Below are 22,645 nucleotides of genomic sequence, written 5' to 3' on the forward strand. Positions count from 1 at the left end.
ATGTATATGTGACCCTGGACCACAAAACTAGCCTTAAGTAGCATGTGTATATTTGTAGTAATAGCCGAAAATACATTGCATGGATCAAAATTATCGATTTTTCTTTTATGCCAAAAATCATTAGGATATTAAGGAAAGATCATGTTCCATGAAGATATTATGTAAATTTCCTAATGTAAATATATCAAAACCTAATTTTTGATTAGCAATATACAACTTGATTTGGACAACTCTAAAGGCAATTTTTTTCAATATTTAGATTTTTTTTGTACTCTCAGATTACAGATTTTTAAATAGTTGTATCTCGTCCAAATACTGTCCTATCCTAACAAACCATACATCAATGGAAAGCATATTTATTCATCTTTCAGATCTAACAAACAGATCTTATGACTAGATTTTATGATTAGAGCTTTAAAAAAAATGACCTTATGACTGGTTTTGTGGTCCAGGGTCACATATGAACTACATCGCCCTTATCAATCTGTCATGAGCACTTTGTCATTAATTTATCCGTTTTTATTTCTCTCTCTCACCTCCACTGGAGTCTGTGAGTTCAGTTCTCTTGACAAAGCCCAGGTATCCAGTTCTGGCCCACAGCGTTTGAGGATCTCCAAAACTCAGCTTTGTGTTGAAGTGGTCAGCCTGCAGATTTTCCTCTCCGTATATAGTGTAGTATCCTGTTGCATTGTGGGGACTGTGTACCCAAATCTGGGAAAAAATGAAGTATATTACTGGATAAGAAATCTAGTCTATTTTGATGAGAACTATTCCGGGAGAGAAGAAATTGTTGAACAAAGTCATTTGTTTTGTTTTCATTGTGCACAAAAATATTCTTGTGGCTTTAGAAAAATTACGGTTGAACCACTGATGTCACATGGACAATTTAAACAATGCCCTTACTACATTTCTCTGCCAAAATATCTTATTTGTGTTCTGAAGATGAACAGGGTTAGAACAAAGCGTCAGTAATTAATGACAAAATTTTCATTTTTGGGTGAACTATCCCTTTAAGGTAAATATTACTTATCTTAAACCATTTCCAAATAAAGCTGTAGGTTTCTCAAATTATTATTATAATTATTTTCAAAATTAGCCTTAGCAAGACAAAGGAGTCATTGTATTTAAAAAAATGACTTGTTAGTATGCATACCAAATAAATTAACAATGTTTGAAAGTGTGTTATAAGGTAGCTCAAAAAACACCTAATTATTATTCTCATAAGTAAACACACCTCTCCCAGATGAGAGTCGCCTAGCGGTCCTCTAGTTTCTGGATTGACTATGATGACCCTCACGCCAGGAAGAATCTAGATGAGGAAGAAAGAGCATTAAAAATACTTACAGTTTCATTTATGCTTGATCAACAGCGGAAATGTGCTTACTGTTCCAGACTCCATGAGAGGAAGAGACTGTGGTGCTCCTCGCTCTACTAACCTCACCCTACAACACAGAAACACCATCATCAGTCTTGTACAAGGAGAAAGAGTATTTATTGCATGACAAAATCACATCCGGGATGAACCAGCAGCTTTGGAGCTTTATTTTATATTTGACAACACCCAGTCTCATTAAGATTAGAATTCTGCACTATTTAAAACAATGAAAACTCTTTCTGGTCTTCAATTTGGCCAGAAAGTGACATTTCACACATTTTAACAAACAAAACAGACTTCACCTTTTGGTATTTAAAGGGATAGTTCACCCAAAAATCACATTAATTACTCACCTTCATGGTGTTCCAAACCTGTAAAACCTTTATTTCTTCTTGGGAACACAAATTAAGATACTTTTGATGAAATCCAAGAGCTTTCTGACCCTGCATAGACAGCAAAGCAACTACAACATTCAAGGACCAGAAAGGTAGTGACATCTGTGGTTCAACCATACAATTTCTTCTCCTCACTGTCACTAAACATATTCTCGTAGTTTCATAAAAGTAAGGTTGAACCACAGATGTCACATTGACTATTTTAACTGTGTCCTTACTACCTTTCTAAACCTTGAATCTGTCAGTTCCATTGCCGTCTATGCAGGGTCAAAAAGCTCTCAGATTCTATCAAAAAGAACTTAATTTGTGTTCCAAAGATAGAATAAGGTCTTACAGGACTGAAACGAGTAATTAATGACAGAATTATAATTTTTTGGTGAACTATCCCTTTAAACGTTATTTGTTCTGTGTGTTCTTTATCTTACCGGTCATGTCGGAGGGACTTCATGTCCACATACACAGTTGAGGGGTCTGGTCCAGTGGTACCCTGTGAAAAATACAAACCGACCAACATACAGATCAGCTGCACTTCAAATAATCAACATCTTATATCCACAGCCTCTCACCAGCTTTTATTTGTAACATTGAGATGATTGATCTGTGAGAAGAATATATAATGTTGCAAAGGAAAATCTATTTGCAGACTTTAAGCTTCAGATAATGTACCTGTAGGCAGATGGCCAGGTTAACTCTCGACCCAAAAGCGGTGCTGACTGCCCGCATGGAGAGTCCAAGATCTTTGAACAGTTTGGAGAAGGAGTGTGTGAGAGCCAATCGTGGACGCTCCTCAGCAACCACCACGCAGCTTCTTACACATGCCAGGTTCACACCACGTGCCTGAAATCAGATGAACACAAAGAACATTAGAAAAACATGTGAAGGCCAAAAATGTTTGTATGGACAGTGCATGTCCAGAGATTGAGGGTGAGGGTGAGTACAGTGTAAATGATGGCAGAATTGTACCTTTAATGGTGTGTAAATATGCATGTGAGTGTACCTTCAGCATCTCTGTTTGTCCACCCAGGCCTTTGGTGCAGAGCTCCATGACAGAATAGGAGCAGAAGGTGTCTCTAATGCGATACTGACTGAGTGTGCCTAGCCACAGGGTCAGTGAGCTCTCCAGCTCCATAGGAGGGATCAAGATGGACTGATGACCTGAGTATACACTGTAAAACACAAGCACATTTCAGGTTTATAATACCTTCAAGACATATTCATATCCATTCTGAAGAGAGCAAGCCATTGCATGAGATGACACAAAGCTGTGAGTCATTTTTATGTGAGTATGAGTCATTTGTATGTGACTGTTTGTGTGTATCCATCTGTTACCTCGCAAGGCACCAGAGCACAAAACCAAGTCCACAGTAGGGGTCGAGGCAGATGGCGATCTGGCGAGAAGAGTACAGCTCACACTGCAGCTTTATAGAGCGGCACAGTGCGCTCACCGCCGCATGAGAGATCTGATAGACAGCCAATCAGAGAGAGGAGTCTCAGATGTACAGTACAACTAGATTTGCTTTAAAGGGATTGTTCACACAAAACTTAAAATTCTGTCATTAATTACTCACCCTCATGTCGTTTTAAACCCGTAAGACCTTTGTTCATCTTCAGAACACAAATTTGTATATTTCTGATCAAATCTGAGAGCTTTGTGACCCTGCATAGACATCAATGCAACTGACACATTCAAGACCCAGAAAGGCAGTAAGGGCATCAATAAAATAGTCCATGTGGCATCAGTGTTTCAATTGTAATGTTATGAAGCTACGAGAGTACTTTTTGTGTGTAAAGAAAATAAAAATAATTACTTTATTCAACAATTTCTTTTCTTTCATGTCAGTCTTCAATGTGCGAGTGTGAGACTAATGTACCACAGTGTTACTTTTTGTTTTCTTGTAGCTTTTAACAAAGTCCTTACTATGTTTCTGGGCCTTGAACGTGCTTCCGTTCGGTTGGTCAGAAAGCTCTTGGATTTCATCAAAAATATCTTAACTTGTGTTCTGAAGATGAACGAAGGTCTTACATGTTTGGAACGACATTAAGGTAAGTAATTAATGACAGAATTTTCATTTTTAGGTGAACTATCCCATTAAGTCAGAGGGAGATATCAGCTACAATGGGGTCCAAAACGTCTAAGATAACACTAAAAATCAGGAAATCTAATTTACAAATTTAAACTAAAATATTTTGCCATTTTAAATGATAAAATTACAAAATATAAATATTTTCACCAGTGGTTTTAGACTTTTGGACACCACTGTATATTGACAAAATCCTTTCAAGGGAAAAAAATCTCTGATAGTTTAGTTTTTCAATGACCCTGGTTGTAAAGGGTTACCAAAACTGGCTGAAAGAATTATGAAACACATCCACTGAGATGAAGTGACAAACCTCTTACCTTCACTCCTGTCAGCATGCCTGTGGTTGAGACACTGAAGTCCAGATAGGCGATCATCTCAGCATTGGGTGGTTTGTAGATTGTGGGAGGTCGTTTGCGAGGCAAGTCATCTGGGGAAAATTATGGATATGTTACTTATGGATATATTTCTATGCTTGCCACCAAGTGAAGTTTACTGAATTTTAAAATATGTTTTTTAAAGCTCTTCCTGAAGCTGTTGCTGAAGTCTCTTGCAGTACACTGTAAACTTGTGTAATTTAATCTAATTTGATTTTTGTTTTCTTTGCGCACAAAAAGTGCACAAAAAGTGTGTCATGTAGCTTCATAAAACTGAGGTTGAAGCACTGATGTCACATGGACTATTTTAACACTGTCCTTACTACCTTTCTGGGCCTTGGACATGACCGTTGCTTTGCTGTCTATACAGGGTCAGAAAGCTCTCAGATTTCATCAAAAATATCTTAATTTGTGTTCCGAAGATGAGCGACGGTCTTACGGGTTTGGAACAACATCAGGATGAGTAATCATTGACAGAATCTTCATTTTTGGGTGAACTAACCCTTTAACATTGTTATTTTATCTAAAATGGAGACTTGTTAATGCTTAAAGTGACTACATTGTGGTGATGAGTCTGCTATTAGTCAAGCTGTTACACAAAACGAAAAGTTGTTTCAATAAAAAGCAAACTGTGATGCAATGTATACGCTAAATGATCATATCATATGACATGAACCTATTATTATACAAGCAAAGCACAGTATGTTTTGCACAGCAGCTGTATTGATAATTCACTGGTGTGTGTTACCTGTGTCTATTATGATGGGCCATGTTTTTATGTTGACTGTAGCTGCTGCTTCTTTAGATCTGAGAATCTTTGTTAAAACCTGAGTAGTGAGAATGCAAGCAGCCTTGCTGACCTAAGAAAACCAGGAGGGAGAAGCAAGAAAAGTGAACAATGAGTTTGGCCACTGAAAGGCCATCAGTACCAAAAGGAAACCTAAAAAAGATATTAAAAGATGCAAACACAAAGACTTACATCAATTATCATGCGGACAGTGGGCAGAGTGGCAGAAAGGTTCTGCGGGTGTGGAGGCCTCACGGTGACAGGAATACAACCAGCATACAAACAGCCATAAAATGCTGCGATCAGATCAATACCTGCACACACAGATAAATGCAATGCAACATTTTTTAATTGTGGAAATAAAACATTAAATAGTTTTAACAGTGCACCAGTGTATACCCCTTTTATAGCTTCTTTTACTGTAAATGTCTCTTACTGAAATAAAGTAGTAGAGTAAACCCATGTAGTAGAAAACCCATGAAAGATTTGTTATTTAAAAAAAAAAATCCTTTTTGTTTTATACATATTTTGGACTATGGGGGGGGGGGTGCCATTATTCCAATGACGTGACATGGTTGCACTTGGTGAGCTACTGGCGCTACCTGTTGCTATTTTTATCAAAACACAACTCAGAATACACAACTCAGAAATAAAACACTGATACAATGCCACATTGTGTGGCTTTTGATTGGTAATTTTCAGTCGAATGTCAACAAGAGAAGCAATATAAGTCTTCAGTGCTTTTCTAGCGATAAGAAGAGAGAAAAGAACGGGAAGATTGGGATAAAACTACCTCAAAACCTGTGTCTTTGTTCTCTCTACTTTAGCCCTGATGCCTTTGAGACTTTTAGTAGACCACAGCTACTGAAAAAGCTTACAAACGGCAGAGACAAGAAGCGCTAGATGCCATCATGGCAGGATGTAAACACACCAGCACAGGAGGAGTTTCTCAGCGCAGATTTCATTCGATATCTGGGGGCATTTAGACTCCTTCTAGGGAAACTGCTTTAAATTAGTTTTTTTCCCATATCAATTTACACTCCATACACCATAATAATGACACAGCAAAAACCAGATTTGCAAATTTTACAAACTTGTTAAAAATAAAACACTGAAATAAGTACATTGCATAAGTATTCATATCCTTAACTCAGTACATAGTTGAAGCACCTTTACAGCCTCAAGTCTTTTTGGGTATGATGTGACAAGCTTTGCACATCTGCATTTGGCAATTATCTGCCATTCTTTGCCTCACCTTTTCACCTCACAAGCTCTGTCAGCTTGGATGGGGGCTGGCAGACATTTTCTAGAGTCCTAGTTGTTCCAATCGTCTTCCATTATGGATAATGGAGGCTACATGCTTCTGCGAACCTTCAGTGCAGCAGATTTTTTTCTGAACTCTTCCCAAGATCATTGCCTTAACCCAAGTCTGTCACTGAGCTCTACAGGCAGTTATCTTGACCTCAGGACTTGGTTTTTGCTCTGATATGCATTTTCAGCTGTTAGACCTTTTCTGAGAGGTGTGTGCCTTTCTAAATCATACTCATTCAAATGAATGTGCCACAGTTTAACTCCACTCGAAGTGTAGTAACATCTAGAAGCAATATGAATGCTCCCGAGCTAAATTTCGAGTGTCCCAGAAAAGGGTATGAATACTTACGCAATGGGATATTTTCAGTTTTTTATTTCTAATAAATTGGCAAAGTTGTTAAAAACCTGTTTTGTGCTTTGTCATTATGGTGTATGAGATGTAGACTGATGTGGAAAAAAGTAATTTAAAGCAGTTTAACATAATGCTGCGACAAAACAAAATGTGAAAAAATGAAGGGGTATGAATACTTTTGCAAGGCACTGTATGTCATCAAAATAACTGGCGCCCCCTATAGTTTAAAATATGTATAAAATGATGTGGATTTCTTTTTTTAAACAGAGATCTTTTATGGGTTTTCTATAAAATATTTCAGTAAGACACATCATTTACATTATATTAAGCCATACAAGTCTTACAAGAACCTGGGGTTCTCTTTACCTGTCCAACTCTTCAAAAACAGCTATGACAGGACAAAATATGTCTGATTTACCTGGTGGATACAAAAGCACCACATTCTCTCCGATGTTAATACCACTTCTTTCCATGAGAGCAGCAGCAATCTTCTCTGCTCTTTTATGAAGCTGAACACATGTAGCTGTACATATTGCCACTCCCTAGACAAAGAAAGGGCATATTATAGGCCAGCAAATCAAACATTGTAATTGAGAATTTGATCAAGTTTAGTCCTTGCACTATTTTTTTGGTGTGTGTGATGTTTGTTTTTACCTTTGCATTCAAAAGTACATAAAGCGTATGGTCAGGATCGGTTTGTGCTCTCCACTGTAAAGCTTCTGTAAGGAACTGATGCTAAGAAAAACAAGATTGACAATTAATCATCAATAACATCAAACATATAGCCATGCCAAAAGTCGTGTCATGCATGTTGATTGTGCCATAAGGATCACAATGCTTACCATCATTGTAGGCCACATGCATAGCTGCATCCATAAGAAAGCATTAAAATACCACACAACGCATTTCAAATACTGCTTCAAATGATCCCCTATGCATTATTTACTTCCTGTTTTGGGCACAATACACAATAAGTCTCAGTTTACCTTCCTGACCAGGTCTTGGTCCTCTATGAGTCCCAGATCTCTGCCTGCAGCCTGTGCAATTCTTTTCCCAGCAACCAGATTACCCACCATGATGGAGGCAGGTCCGACACCAACTATGAAAGACATAAAAATAGGACAAAACACTTAACATTCATGAGATTTTCAGAGTTTTCTCGCCTGTAAGATTTCAATTTAACCTCAGTATACAAACCTGGTTGTTTTTGACGTGGTTTGGGCATGTTGGTGACACAGGTGTGGGGGCACATGAGGATGTTGCAGGGGTGCAGTGCCCCCTCCAGGAAGAGTTGCTTGGTGTCTGAGATGTGAATGCCCCCTAGGGGAGTTTTGGGCAGGGTGTTTGCAGGAACCAGTGCAAGGCAATACAATCCCACCTGATGAATACTGTCAATTGCCTAATGTTGTGAAACAGGACAAAAAACACCAATGACATTTGTGTGTTAAACTAAACAATGAAATTGTTTTTTGTAAGCACTAATAGCACACTGTTGTGATTTTTTTACCATAACATTAAAGGATTAGTTCACTTCCAGAATAAAAAATTCCTGATAATTTACCTAGCCCCATGTCATCCAAGATGTTCATTTTTTTTCAGTCAAAAAGAAATTAAGTTTATGAAGAAAACATTCCATCATTTTTCTTCATATAGTGGACTTCAGTGAGTACAAAAAAGGTAAAACAACATCAGATGATTTTAAAGTTGGAGGAGAAAATAAGATGAAGTTTTCCATCCTACAATACCTCTTTGAACCAAAGTACACAGATACTAACTAACCGCATGTGACCTTTCTATCATGACTATATAATGCTTCAAGTTGTAGCCATGTATCACAGAGCTAAAAGACCAGCATTTGTGGTTAAAAGTATATACATTTTAGAAAATGACGATGGGATCGTGTAGAGTATGGGTCACCAAACTTGATCCTGGAGGGCCGGTGTCCTGCAGAGTTTAGCTCCAACTTGCCTCAGCACAGCTGCCTGGAAGTTTCAAGTATACCTATTAAGACCTGTGTTTGATTAGGGTTGGAGCTAAACTCTGTAGGGACACCGGCCCTCCAGGACCGAGTGTGGTGACCCCTGGTGTAGAGGCTTTTGAAGCTGCATTGAAACTGCAATATGGACCTTCAACCCATTGGCCACCACTTAAGTCCACTATATATCGAAAAATCCTTGAATGTCTTGCTCAAAAATAGAATTTCGAATTGAGAAATAAATATATGACATGAGGGTGAATAAATTATCAGGACATTTTTATTCTAATACTTTAACATAGTACATCCAATCAGATTTTAAAGTATAAAACTATTTATTTTTAAATTAGTGCTATAAATTTGTTTATACCTGCAGAACCCGACTCATCCACTGGAAGCTGTCTTCTTCACTGGCATCAGGCCTTTGTTCTGCTACGATTACTATCCTCTCATCATAGAACACAGTCACCGAGAACACAGCAATCCTACAAAACACACACATTCACTTCAGATTAATATCTATTCTCATTCAAATAAATGTTAAGACTACATTGTTCTTTCTGTATTCAAATGTGAACCCTCACCTTCCTCTGTACACAGTTTTGACTGGCTCCACCGCTAGTGCCGTCGCTACCAGGTCATCAGCATTGTGACGACGACCACTAACCATTAACAAGCCTTCATTCTTACCCACCACAAATATAAGACTACCCTATTGAAGGGAGAGAGGGGAAAAATAGATTTCAATGCATGAAAAAAAAATGGCACTTTCAGTCTGTTGTTTTCCTTGTTCAGACTCTTACCGGTCCAACAAACCCTAGTAATCCTGACCGCACAAATGGGATTTCACCAATAGGAGTGCCACTAGCGTTGACTGGGATCACCTGAAAATAAAAAAACAACAACTATAATATAAAAAACACAAGTACATAAAAACGACAGAATATTCCATAAAAACATGGTTCTGGTGTGTAATTCAGTACAAAGTTACATTCATTGCTTATGTTCGTGAGTGTTTAGTTGATCGTTATACCTCAAAGGTGTTTTTAGTGACTCCAGACAGGCCGTAGTACATGGTTCCACCAGCACGAGAGTTTACAACGATTTCTCCAATCTCATCTGTCTTACACAGCATGGGCGGCCCATCCGGTTTTACAATGCACATCAATGCTAAAACACACATAAACACACATGCTAACTTCATACATGCATATATGACAAACATATTTTAAACTTTGATAGCATTATATTATCAACTGGATTTTTCTCTAAAGGAAATGTGAGTGAGAACACCATAGTATTACCATGGTTTATGAATCTGCAAATCACACACATAAAATTCAGTGACAATACCAATTTTTTATTAATTCTATTTTTTAATGTTTTTGAAAAACATCTCTTATGCTCACCAAGGCTGCATTTATTTGATACAAAAATACAGTAAAAGCAGTAATATTGTGCATTATTATTACAATTGCAAATATTTTGATCCTTCAGAAAGATCTGTTTACATTTCCAAACATTCATTTAACCATTAATTGTTATAGCCCACTAAGATTTTTGTTTGCAAAAGGAGTCTGACAACAGCCAGTGCTCCACACAGAGATCTAATCTCATCATTATCCAGTCTGTCTGGAATGACATGAAGAAACAGAACAAACTGAGACAGACTAAATCCAGAAGAACTGTGGAAATGTCTCCAAGACGCTTCAAGAAACCTACCTGCAAAGCCACAGTATGCTAAAAGTTTTAGGCTCTTGTGTAAAAATGCTGTAAAATGAGGATGCTGTCAAAAATAATGTCATAAATAGTTTTTCTTGATCAATTAACTAAATTAAATCAACATTTGGTGTGACCATCCTTTGCGTTTAAAGCAGCATTTGCCCTAGTTGCACCCATGCATAGTTTTTAATGTAGATTTGCAGGTAGGTCTCTTGAAGCATCTTCTGGATTTACTCTGTCTCAGAGTCTTCTTTCAAAAAAATCATATTAAATTGATTTTGTCTAATTAATTTAAACTTTTGACTGGTAGTGTATAAACTTAGCAATAGAAGCACACCTCCGGGCATGACGTGTCCCACATCCTGGACTGTGAGTGCAGAGTTCTTGTCTTCAGTGTTGACCCTGATGACCCCATGGCTCAGCCCAGTCATGGACAGGATGGCTCTCGCTGGAAGAGGAGCACCAGGGACCCCAGGCCTGGAGAAAGATTTTACAATCAGGACACAAATAGCTAGTGCTTTTAAAGGGGTCATGAACAACTTTCTCAGTAATTTAATAACAGCTTTTATTGAAACCAAGTTCACAAAACAACTCGTTTTGAAATGTGCCACTTTATGCCATAATAAAATGGCATGAGAAGATCAACGCCTGCTTCTACATCACTGCGCGTTTAGCCCCGCCCACTGATACGAGCTTAGTAGTATGAGGAGAGGAAATACTAGAGAGGGTATTACTCCATCAACAGAACCACACAGATGTCCTCACAAGATTACAAGACACTGTGTAGTGTAAGTTGTGAAAAACTTCTTTGAATGGTCTTCCTTGCGGTCCCAACATATCTAGATTGGACGCAAGCACTGTTGTTGCAAATCCATTTCTCTGTCAGATCAGAAGCAGCGCAAACATTTAGAGTATGTCAGTTAGGATATAAGTTTACTAACGGGGATTTGTTGTGCCAATCCATGCAGCATCCAGTGTAGACAGAATCGCCAATTATACAGTGCCTTTCGAACGTATTCATACCCCTTCATTTTTTTTTTCATTTTGTTATGCTGCTGTCTTTATATGCTGTCTGATTAAACCTAATTCCAAGTAAAGTGTGGTGGTAGCAGCCTCATGCTGTGGGGCTGTTTTTTAGTGGCAGGGACTGAGGGACTCGTCAGAATGACAGAAAAGCTCAATACACCAAAATATAGGGATAGCCTTAACGAAAACCCAGTCCAGAGCATTCAGAATCTCAGACTGAGCAGAAGGTTCACCTTCCAACAAGACAATGACCCTAAACACACAGCACTAGTGGCTTATAGACAACTCTGTGATTGTTCTTGAGTTTTTGGAGAAAACCTGAAAATGTCTGCCAAACCCCATCCAAGCTGACAGAGCTTGAGAGGTAAAGATGTAAGGCCAAGAATGGCAGATCATTAGAAAATATTGATGTGCAAATCTTGTTGCATCATACCCAAAAAGACTTGAGGCTGTAAAGGTGCTTCAGCTATATACTGAGTTAAGGGTATGAATACTTATGCAACGTACTGTAATTTTTTTTTTTATGAAGATGTGACAATTCTATTTTTGCTTTGTCATTATGGTACATAGAGTGTACAATGATGTGGAAAAAACGTAATTAAAAAAACACAAGGCAGCAACATAAACGTAAAAAAATAAAGGGGTATGAATACTTTCGCAAGGCACTGCAATGAGTTCTGTTGTCTATAGTCGTTTTGCGGCGCTCGCGTCCAGTGTAACGTGGTAAAATTAGGAAAGAGTTCTAGATCATGTCTGTCAAACACAGTTTGCTTGTTTGCTTTACTGTGGATTCATTTGAAACAAAGACAGTATGATGCAGGCTTTTTAGAGGCTAAAAATAAAAGATACACTACAGTGGATCCAACAATAATGTCGCAACACATAAGTGTGAGTAAATGTGTTTTTACCACTATTGCATTGTCTGTTCCAGATTGTTTGATATTTACTGAGTATTTATATGCTTTTCACCCAAATGATCATGTTGTTTTCAGAGTGCGTCACATCAGCTTCCATCTGTTATTTTTAATAAGCAAAACTTTTAGCCAATCATAGCAGTGGGTGTTCACTTGCAAGTCTTGAATGCACCCATAAAAACAGACCATTCTGCAGAGAGGGTAAAAAACAGGATAGAAAATAGCCTATTACTTCTAAATGATGTGTTTTTTTATGTGAAATCAAGCTAACATTATTACAATTTAAATTCAAAGAATATTATTAAATAATAGCCCCCTTCACAAAGGGATCCCTGCAGTTTGTCAAAAGCATGATATACCTTCGTATGGCAACCGTCATGGCCTCAGGTGATGTAGCACATGGGCAAATGACCTCTGGCTTCAAACCATGTGCCTGGAATACGTTTAAAAATGCATCGCATGATGAAACCGACCCTACATCAGAAAGAGATGGAGATACAGAGAGATGAAAAGACTCAAATCGTTGAATATGAATATTAAATGAACATCATCTCCCATGGAGTGTCTGCAGGAGGTCTGGCAGTGTAACTCACAAGGATTGGCTCCATCAGCAACAATTAGCATGCGCAACGAGGCCAGACTGGTGTCTCTCTGATCTCTGTGAGCCATCATCGCCCAATGCAGGTCACGACACTTCACCAGGGCAACCCGTGCTATAAACACAGACGTTTTTCATATCAAAACAAATGTGTGTAGATGACAGATATACATTTGGTGTTGTGTTTCTTGTACCTTTGTGTATGTGAACTCGCTGAACCCAGGATAGTGGACAGGCCTTCATTACTGCATATGGGACACTGATAGTGTGGATCCGGTTCATCACACTCTGAAATACACACAGATATTATTGAGCGGATGCATTGCCAAAATGAAATTTCAGCCCAAATCAAAAATAAAAAGAAATCAGTCATAACTTTTTTTTGCAATGTGACATTTTCAGTAACCTAGTTATTATTACTGAACAGCAAAACAGATCTATTATTTACACTGAATCAAAATACATAAGTAATATTTTATTACACACATAATATTTGCTAAGCTGCCTTTATGCTGATTTAATTTTAAAAACAATTTTCATTATTGTTTTACAGTAATGGGATGTATTCACATCATTATAATAATAATTTACTTAAAAGACAATCTTCTAAAAATGTGCCTTTATTTCATGAATAAGTTAATAAATAAAAAGTAAAACAATAAAAATAATAATAAATTATTAATACACTAATAAAATAAAAAGTAAAACAATAAAAACAATAATATATTAAACAATAAATAAACAAATAAATAGGTAAATAATAGAAAAATAATAATTACGGTAATTTGATTGTTTTTGAGGAGTAAAATAGTAATAGTAAATGCATTTTTTAAAATTTTATAATAATAATAATAATTTACTTAAAAATCTTCCAAAAAGGTGCCCTTAGTTTATGAATAAATTAATAAATAAAAGTAAAACTAAAATATTATTCAATTATTAATAAATAAGTAAAAAGTAAAACAATAATATCTTATATTATTAATATATAATATAATATATAATATATTATATTATATACGGTGCTTCCGGCTTTGCTACTGTTCGGACGCTCTTGCTTACTGCTCCGCGCTTTGCTCCCTGTTTATGAACTTTTCTCATATTTTTCTAAGATTTTAACTTCAGCATATCAGCACAGTGCTCAGACAACACATTTTTGATGCAAACATTATGAAAAAGGAGACTTTTTGCCTCCCACTGCCAGCAGCTTACATTCCGGAGACGGGAAAACACAGCTGCCTACTTTCAACAGACAAGAAAGAAAATGCCTCTTCTGGAATGTACTTGCTGCACAAATTGCCACAGACTTCTACAAAGGATTGTGGTTTTAGAAACAAAGTTACTTGCTGGACTTCCAAAACAGGCGGAACACACAGAAGATCATCATCACTCAGCACACAGCCGGTGAGTCCTGTGATTCTAGTCAATATCGACAGTTTATAAGTGTAGAGGAACAAGCCAAAACTGATCGACACACAAATCGATGGCACAAACAGAGAACGAGACCCAAAGGCACTCGAGACATCAGACTGTCAAGAGTATCTCGTATTGCTGCAGTAGCATCCTCTACTCTATGGCTATGACAAGGCTTGCAAAAACTGGTGTTTTACCACCCCCTATACTGCTTGAAAACAGATTTGAAGCATTAATGAATGTGGGTGAGGAATCCCTAAATGTGACTGAACATGGATCGTATCAGCCAGCTGCTAACATCGCTACAAACAGGCGTGCAAGTTCGAGCAGACAGAGGCACTCAGCTCAGAGCGCAGCTGAGCCCCGGACTCTGAGAGTGGGTGACTCCATTATCAGAAATATAAGTAGCAGAACTACAACTACATGCAGCTTTCCTCAAGCAACCCAGTCCACCCAGCATGAATGGCACACACACACTTGGACAATGTATGCGTGACGACAGGACATCTTATCAGCTTCAGAGTCATCATGTGGTCAACACAACCCACAAGGACAGTGACAACGCCACACAGCCACAACAAGCACTGCTTATGGACTCTTTCCTGGCTGAGCCCTGCCCTCAGAGCTCATCACAGACAGACTGTGACGTACTGCAACAGCTCCAAGACTCAGCACCGAAGGACCACTTTCTGGTAAACAGCCAGGGAAGCCAGGACAACATATTTCAGCCACCGGAAACACCAGAGCCAGAGCTCCATTCACCAGACACATTATCCCTCTCTCCAGCATCTCCACTTCTAAGCTTCCCACAGAAAATGGAGGAACTGGTATATGCTGGAACCAGACTCTCCCACTCTTTTGCTGCAAGCCCCCAGTTATCAACTAAAAAAACGACAGGCACCACAACCACCAAAGCCTGTGGGTCCAGCTCGCCCTCCTCCTCCTGTGAGAGCTCTCCGGCCGCTGCCACAACGTCAGGGCCCAAACCCTCCTCCGTCTGCTGTGAGTGAACCAAAAACAACTGATAACAGCCCTCAGTGATATGTGTCGGGTCCCCGCTACAATAGAAGCAACACTCAGGAATGTTTACAGAACAAGCGGGAACCCAGTGTGCCTGTAGTTTTCCCTATTTCTGTTTTAATATGTGATAGAAAGTCTAAGGCCTTCTCAAGTCGTACGGTTGACCCATCTAATCTGAGGCCTATTAGGCATCAAACTAAAATTGCTCTAGAGACAAAAAGTAATGCCATCAAGCTAGCGTTTTTAAACATTCGCTCACTAAAAAATAAATCACTTCTGATCAATGATTTTATAACCACAAACAACCAGTAGGCAGACCATTGTACCTTGATTCAGAATAAATCTGTAGTAACAGCATTGATGACACATAAACATTTTTGTCACTCACTGTGAGAACTCCATGCCACAATCCCATGTCCTTCTTAAAGTCCAAAACATTCACCAGGGTTTCACCTGCATTCAGACATATTTTGTTACATCTCCAAACAACCAGTGCATAAAACAGCATAGTGAGTTTTTTTGGTTTAATGTTGCTGCAACAAAAAGATGGGGTTTCCATAGCAACAACATCACTCACCCTCACAGTAGTTACAGGCCTGAGTGAGAGCCTGGCAATGTGTTAACATGGCAACTTTTGAAACCGCAACACCCATCACTGTGCCCTCCTTACTGGCCTTATACTGCATGACAGAAAGAGAGAGAAGAATATTGACATCAAACATACACACACAGAAACGCATAAAGCGTACACATGATCTTACCTCTATGTATGCCGTGTCTGTGTTTGCTGTCGGTATGTGAGGCTGCCAGTCTTTCGAAGGCTTTGTGAGGTATTTGGAGTCTGTCACCACCCACTTTAACCTGGGCCAGCCTATCAGAAACCCAACTAGTATTAGATCCAGCATAAAACTACCATTCCTGACTGGCTTTGAAAAAAGGAAACTGATCATTAATTTGTGCATTGTGAAGTCTCTGACCTTTAAACTGCAATATTTCTCCAGTGGGGGTCTTGGGTAAACCCTTCAAACAGATCTCACTGGTCAAAGCCAGACCCACTCCACAGCTACCTAACAAAAAACCAACCTGACTGCTCCCAGCATCCTGTAAACACATGGAAATGATTTAAACCACAATTCCAATATAAACTGCTGGCACTCTGTTTAGATTTGAGAGCTTTGTGTAAAATATGTGACCCTGGACCACAAAACCAGTCTTAAGTAGCACAGGTGTATTTGTAGCAATAGCCAAAAAAAAAAAAAAAACATTGTATGGGTCAAAAATTATCAGTTTTTCTTTAATGCCAAAAATCATTAGGATATTAGGTAAGGATCATGTTCCATGAAGATATTTTGTAAATTTCCTACTGTAAATATATCAAAACTTAATTTTTGATTAGTAATATGCATAGCTAAGAACTTCATTTGGACAACTTTAAAGGCAATTTTCTCAAAATGTTTTTTCCAGATTCCAATTTCAAATAGTTGTATCTCGGTCAAATATTGTCCTATCCTCACAAACCACACATCAATGGAAATCTTATTTATTCAGACAAAAATGACCCTTATGACTGGTTTTGTGGTCCAGGGTCACAAATTGTTGGTAAACATGTGAGTACCTTTCGGGATAGTGGAACCTCTATGGGCACAGGAATGACTTCAGCCAACAAACAGCCATAAAACGCAACCCAGAACATACCAGGATCACTGTTTGGATACACCAATGCCACCTGGATCAGAAAAAAGACACAGCTTACAAATAATTCAAATGAAATGGCAGAATTAAAAAAAAAATGTTACTTCTAATAATATATGCTACTCATAGCTAGCCCCTCCAGGATTTCACAATTCTTTGATTGCAGAATTTAATCCAAAAAAAGCAAATACCACATTATTTGCAGAAACCTGAATATTTCTTCTTTTTATGGAGTTTTTCCACAAAATAAAAAACTTAAATTGAGAGAGGAACCACAATGCAATAATGCAAAAGCAATATTACACAATATACAATATAAATGTTTAATTGTAAAAACTTGAAAGGGATTTACAAGTAATTATGCTATTACAATTATGCTATTACTGTCACTGACACTAATCACATCATGTTTATTTAGGGTCCTATGAAATTTGTTTTTCCTTTTAAATTTTTTTTCAAAATTATTTTATTTCCATTTAAATTTTTCTGGATTCAGTTTTTTTCCATTTTAATTTTTCTAGACTCTGTTTTATGGTTAAATTAAAATGCACTAATCAAAAACCATGTCTAATTAATAAAATCATGAAACTTACACAATTAAACAGCAATTTATTAAAAGTTCCATAAGGCCCTATGAAATACGTTTTTTTCCCTTAAATTTAGTTTTATTTTTTACCAAATTCTGTTTTCAAAAGCATCTCTAAATAATCAATTTTCATTTAAAAATGATAATAATAACAATAATTTATTCATATTTTATTTATTTTTCAGAAATACTGTGTTGTGTATTTACATTTTTCTGGTAAATAAATTCTGGTAAATACTAAAAAAAAATATTGATCCAAAATTTGGCAAATTCCATGACATTCTGCGTTATACATTAAAAAGATTTTTTGACTGAATTCTGCGATTTTCTGCATTGTGGAAATCATAGGGCCCTAATTATTGCTGGGTTTTCACTTTTCTGCACAATTTTTGAGAAAAGCCACAGCAAACTCAGTCATTTTCAGCTGCAAGAATCAGAAAAATGTCTTGCAAAATCCTGGTGGGATTGTATAGCAATGTGATGCAAAAAAATGTGTTTGCATTAGCCTTTTTTATTGTTAACTAAAACTAAAACTAATTGATATTCATTTAAAAATGTTAATTTAAATAAAGCTGAAATAAAACTGAAATATTAGAAATGTATATTAAATATTTATTCATATTACGGGAACTAACAAAATAAGTTAAAGTACTAAAACTAAACTCAAATAAAAATGAATTAAAGCTAAACAGAAAAATTAAACTAATAAGAATGATAAAAGCATGTAACAAAATTACTAAAACTAAAATTAAAACAGACAAATAGAGAAATAAAAGGTAATTCAATAGATGAATAAAAATTATAGTAGCAAATAAAAACATTAGTTTACATGCAAAATTATACACAACTAAATTATATTAGTGCTGGACAACGATTAATCACGATTAATCGCATCCAAAATAAATGTTTTTGTGTACATAATATATTTGTGTTTATTTATGTATATATAAATACACACAAATGCATGTATTGTATATTTATGAAATATTAATATATTAATATAAATTATATGAATATAAACATATACATGTAAATATTTTCAAAATATATACTGTATGTGTATTTATTTTTAAATAATAAATATACACAATACACACATATATTATATAAACAAAATCTTTCTATTTTGGATGCAATTAATCGTGATTATTTGTTGCCCAGCACTATTATTATATTATATTATGAAGTTATATTATTTTTTTACCCGGTCTCCTGGTTTGAGGATCTGCTCATTTTTGGTTCCCAGCTTGTTGAGGAGAGTGTAGGCCAGCTTTACGCTACGACTCCATAGTTTCCCTGTCAATCACACACCAATCACTCAGTTGTAAAACCCTTAGACCTTTCTCACCAATTCCAGCATCTGCTTTCAATCAAGATAAGTGTTTTGCGGGTGCCCTTGCTCAGTCTTACCATACGTAAGTGTATAAAGTGGTTTTCCTGTGGTATCCAGAGCTGTGAGGGCGGGGCTTTTGCCCTGTGTGGCACCCCATCGAGCTAACGCTGCCTGAAGAGCAGGAGGCCAGTTACTGACCACACCCAATGGCTCCCCCTTCACCGGGATTATCTGCCGGCCTTCTGGTTTCGGGGTGTTAGGATCGACCTGTGGAACTGTGGTGGAAGAAACACGCTGATCCACATTACTGCAGCTTTCTTTCAGAGGGTGTCTGACATTTTCTGAATTCATTAACATACCTTCTACGATCTCCTCTTGGTCATCCATGAAGAACTCACTGAGTGGCGGACGTTTGGGTCGTTTTAGCGTGTTTAGCAGCTGCTGGATCTTCGTGGACACACGACTGGACACTGGAACACCTACACCGGGATCGGGGTCAGGCAGGGTGGGATGAGACAGACGAACAAACACACTCACGCACACTTATAACTGAAGTGGGAAAGCTTAAATAGTGACTAAAGCATTTGTATGAATGTATATACATTTATTATACTCTCCTACAGTGGTATTATCAGTTCTGGTCCAGAGATGCTAAGATATTAAATATAAAATCAATATACGTAAAATTATTTATACACCACCGTTACAGTAGTCTAGGTTCAGTTAAAAAAAAAAAAATTAAATTGGAAGAAATTAAGACTTTTATTCAGCAAGGTCACATTAAAGTAAAGACTTTTAGAGTGATGCAAAGAATTCTATTTTGAATTAAATTCAAAGAAGCCTGACCAAAGGTTTAACATTGAAAATAATAATAACAAATGATATGAATGGTGCAAAATATGCATCAAATCAGCATATTAGAATATAGATTTCTGAAGGATCATGTGACACAATTATTTTTAACTGTTTCACAATATCACTGTTCTGCTGTGTTTTTTTTTAATAAGTGCCTTTGTGAGCATAAGTACGACAGTGTTTTAGTGCCACGTTAAAATAAATGTATGATTATGAGATTAAAGTCATAATATTTTGAGGAAAAAAGTAAAAGCTACGAGAAAGTCGTAGCAATATGAGAATAAAGTCAAAATATTTTGAGAATAAAGTCAAAATTACAAGAATGAAGTCACAGCAATGTGAGAATAAAGTCAAAATATTTTGACTTTTTCTTGTAATTTATATTTTCTTCTCAAAATATTTAGACTTTGTTCTTGTAATTTTGACTTTATTCTCAAAATATTTTGACTTTTTCTTGTAATTTATATTTTCTTCTCAAAATATTTAGACTTAATTCTGGTTATTTTGACTTTATTCTCAAAATATTTTGACTTTGTTCTTGTAATTTTGACTTTATTCTCAAAATATTTGGACTTTTTCTTGTAATTTATATTTTCTTCTCAAAATATTTAGACTTAATTCTGGTAATTTTGACTTTATTCTCAAAATATTTTGACTTTATTCTTGTAATTTTGACTTTATTCTTGTAATTTAGATTTTATTTTCAAAATATTTAGGCATAATTCTCGTAATTTTGACTATATTCTTAAAATATTTAGACTTAACTCTCGTAATTTTGGCTTTACTTTCAAAATATTTCATCTTTATTCTCGTAATTTAGATTTTATTCTCAAAATATTTAGGCTTAATTTTCGTAATTTTGACTATTCTGAAAATATTTTAACTTTATTGTCATTTTTACTTTATTCTCAAAATATTTCAACTTTATTCTCACAATTTAGATTTTTTTCTCAAGATATTTAGACTTAATTCTCGTAATTTTAACTTTATTCTTAAAATATATTTACTTTATTCTTGTCATTTTGACTTTATTCTCAAAATATTTTGACTTGATTCTCATAATTTAGATTTTTTTTTTTCAAAATATTATGACTTTTGTTTTTGTTTTGTTTTAACATGGCACTAATCGCTGTCGTACATAAGACACTTTAAATCATTAAAACTAAATTTGACCAATCCTAGGTACAGTAGTGTAACGGTAGTGATAGTGTCTCAGATAATTTTGTACTTTTCTGTATAAAAAGTGAAAGTCCTTTGGAGAGTTGTAATAAATAATTCTGACACATTTATGGGGATTTTTGGGCGAGTAAATAACAGAATGTGAATATACTGATTCACCTGTGTGTTATGAAGGATCAAAACTGAGTAAAACCACATGTAAGCAGAGATGGAGGGATGAGTGATCTACTATTATTTATTTACTTTCCAAAAGAAGTGCAGGGTTTCACTAGTAGGGTTCACATTCTCTCTGTGTAACACATATACAAACACAAACACACAATTTCAAAGCCAACCTACAGGACATGTCTATGACCAATCATTACCTCTGCCTACTCTTCTCACTGACAGAGAAAAGCAACATGACACAAGCGGATTAAAGGTAGAAAAGAAAAAAGAAACAGGATGCGATTAATGAAGCAAACACAGCATTCATAAAGACTTCTTGAAATGCCCCTACTGAGGTGTTAACACAAAGTTCTGAGAGGCATGAAAAGAAAGTTATGAAAAGGTGCTTAAAGAATGTAGCATACTACAAATGAACATTTCTCTAAATATATCTCTCTCTCTATTACTCTTTTTTCCCCTGCACACAAACACACACTCTCAGTACCGTCTGCTGTCTCCATCATGCTGGACCGGCTCTGGCCTCGACTCATGCCTCGCACCACAGCGTTGGCAGGCAGATCCACACGAGAGCCTCTGGCCTGAGCTTGGGAGGCAACTTCAGGGGGCCCGACTCCTCCCACTGGATCTGGTACAAAATAACACATCTTACTCACTCAAACCCAGCGAGGCTAAGTTTTAAACTGATAATAGCTTACCCAAAATGAAAAATGTATTCCTAATTACTCCTGTAATCCAATTGTGAACTATTCTTGCAAGAGTCTTTGTAAAACTTTCATTCAGTACTGCACAATTTGTACCTTTAGCATGAGATAAAGTACAGTCAGTTGCTCATTATCCCAAAATAAACCTCTTCAGGGTGCTACAATATTGATCACCCTGTCAGGGTTTATTTTACCGATTGAGTACATAACTGTCTCTGGTTTTATTGTGTCTCCTCTTCATCGTACATCACTGTTTTCATAATCCTTCATCAAGATGGAGTAACATTCTCTGCCTCTGTGGGCTAAGGCCGTGTGGGTGGAGAAAAATAACATTAACCAATAGTATCAGCCTACTGAATATTCCATTTCAGGTCTGATGCACATAAACAGTTTTTGCAAGGGTGAGAATGCCGTTTCGTGTTGTCTATACATTCACAGTTGATTCCTTGTGGATTTTTCTAGGGTAACCTCACAGTCTACAGACTGTCTACAGTTATTGTCTACATTTCACACACGCTCAAGGTACAACGTTTGCAGGAAAAGCACACTCTCTGAAAAAAACAGTATGACATCGAGTGTGTATTAAGGTATGGATGATTGGTCCTGAACCACATAAGAAGCTCATTCTCTAAGAACCTGTATTCATTTTTCATCACCTCTTATGGACAGACCAATCATTCATAGACTTTAAAGGTTCACTTCCAGAATTTACTTACCCCCATGTCATCTAAGATGTTCATGTCTTTCTTTCTTTAGTTTCAAAGAAATTATGTTATTTGAGGAAAACA

General features: G+C 36.6%; 1 protein-coding gene across 1 annotated transcript in view; it reads right to left on the reverse strand.

Annotated features, from left to right (window-relative positions):
* dip2bb (disco-interacting protein 2 homolog Bb) overlaps positions 1-22,645 on the reverse strand; it is a 51,459-nt gene that overhangs the window by 5,181 nt on the left and 23,633 nt on the right. Inside the window, exons 7-39 of the mRNA XM_073852560.1 lie at positions 21,641-21,781; positions 21,354-21,371; positions 19,314-19,433; positions 19,032-19,229; positions 18,826-18,917; positions 16,959-17,069; positions 16,321-16,444; positions 16,105-16,214; positions 15,921-16,023; positions 15,732-15,796; positions 13,105-13,198; positions 12,906-13,025; positions 12,672-12,786; positions 10,710-10,849; positions 9,684-9,820; positions 9,454-9,534; positions 9,235-9,362; positions 9,021-9,135; positions 7,873-8,074; positions 7,662-7,774; positions 7,518-7,541; positions 7,330-7,410; positions 7,094-7,217; positions 5,205-5,326; positions 4,974-5,085; positions 4,169-4,278; positions 3,100-3,230; positions 2,768-2,936; positions 2,437-2,607; positions 2,196-2,257; positions 1,385-1,442; positions 1,235-1,309; positions 537-711 (exon numbers count right to left, since the gene is read on the reverse strand). Of these exons, the coding sequence (XP_073708661.1) occupies positions 537-711; positions 1,235-1,309; positions 1,385-1,442; positions 2,196-2,257; positions 2,437-2,607; positions 2,768-2,936; positions 3,100-3,230; positions 4,169-4,278; positions 4,974-5,085; positions 5,205-5,326; positions 7,094-7,217; positions 7,330-7,410; positions 7,518-7,541; positions 7,662-7,774; positions 7,873-8,074; positions 9,021-9,135; positions 9,235-9,362; positions 9,454-9,534; positions 9,684-9,820; positions 10,710-10,849; positions 12,672-12,786; positions 12,906-13,025; positions 13,105-13,198; positions 15,732-15,796; positions 15,921-16,023; positions 16,105-16,214; positions 16,321-16,444; positions 16,959-17,069; positions 18,826-18,917; positions 19,032-19,229; positions 19,314-19,433; positions 21,354-21,371; positions 21,641-21,781 (3,741 nt within the window). The remainder of the gene's footprint in view (positions 1-536; positions 712-1,234; positions 1,310-1,384; positions 1,443-2,195; positions 2,258-2,436; positions 2,608-2,767; positions 2,937-3,099; positions 3,231-4,168; positions 4,279-4,973; positions 5,086-5,204; positions 5,327-7,093; positions 7,218-7,329; positions 7,411-7,517; positions 7,542-7,661; positions 7,775-7,872; positions 8,075-9,020; positions 9,136-9,234; positions 9,363-9,453; positions 9,535-9,683; positions 9,821-10,709; positions 10,850-12,671; positions 12,787-12,905; positions 13,026-13,104; positions 13,199-15,731; positions 15,797-15,920; positions 16,024-16,104; positions 16,215-16,320; positions 16,445-16,958; positions 17,070-18,825; positions 18,918-19,031; positions 19,230-19,313; positions 19,434-21,353; positions 21,372-21,640; positions 21,782-22,645) is intronic.

The sequence above is a fragment of the Garra rufa genome, chromosome 12, assembly GCF_049309525.1.
Source record: "Garra rufa chromosome 12, GarRuf1.0, whole genome shotgun sequence".
NCBI classification, from domain to species: Eukaryota; Metazoa; Chordata; class Actinopteri; order Cypriniformes; family Cyprinidae; genus Garra; species Garra rufa.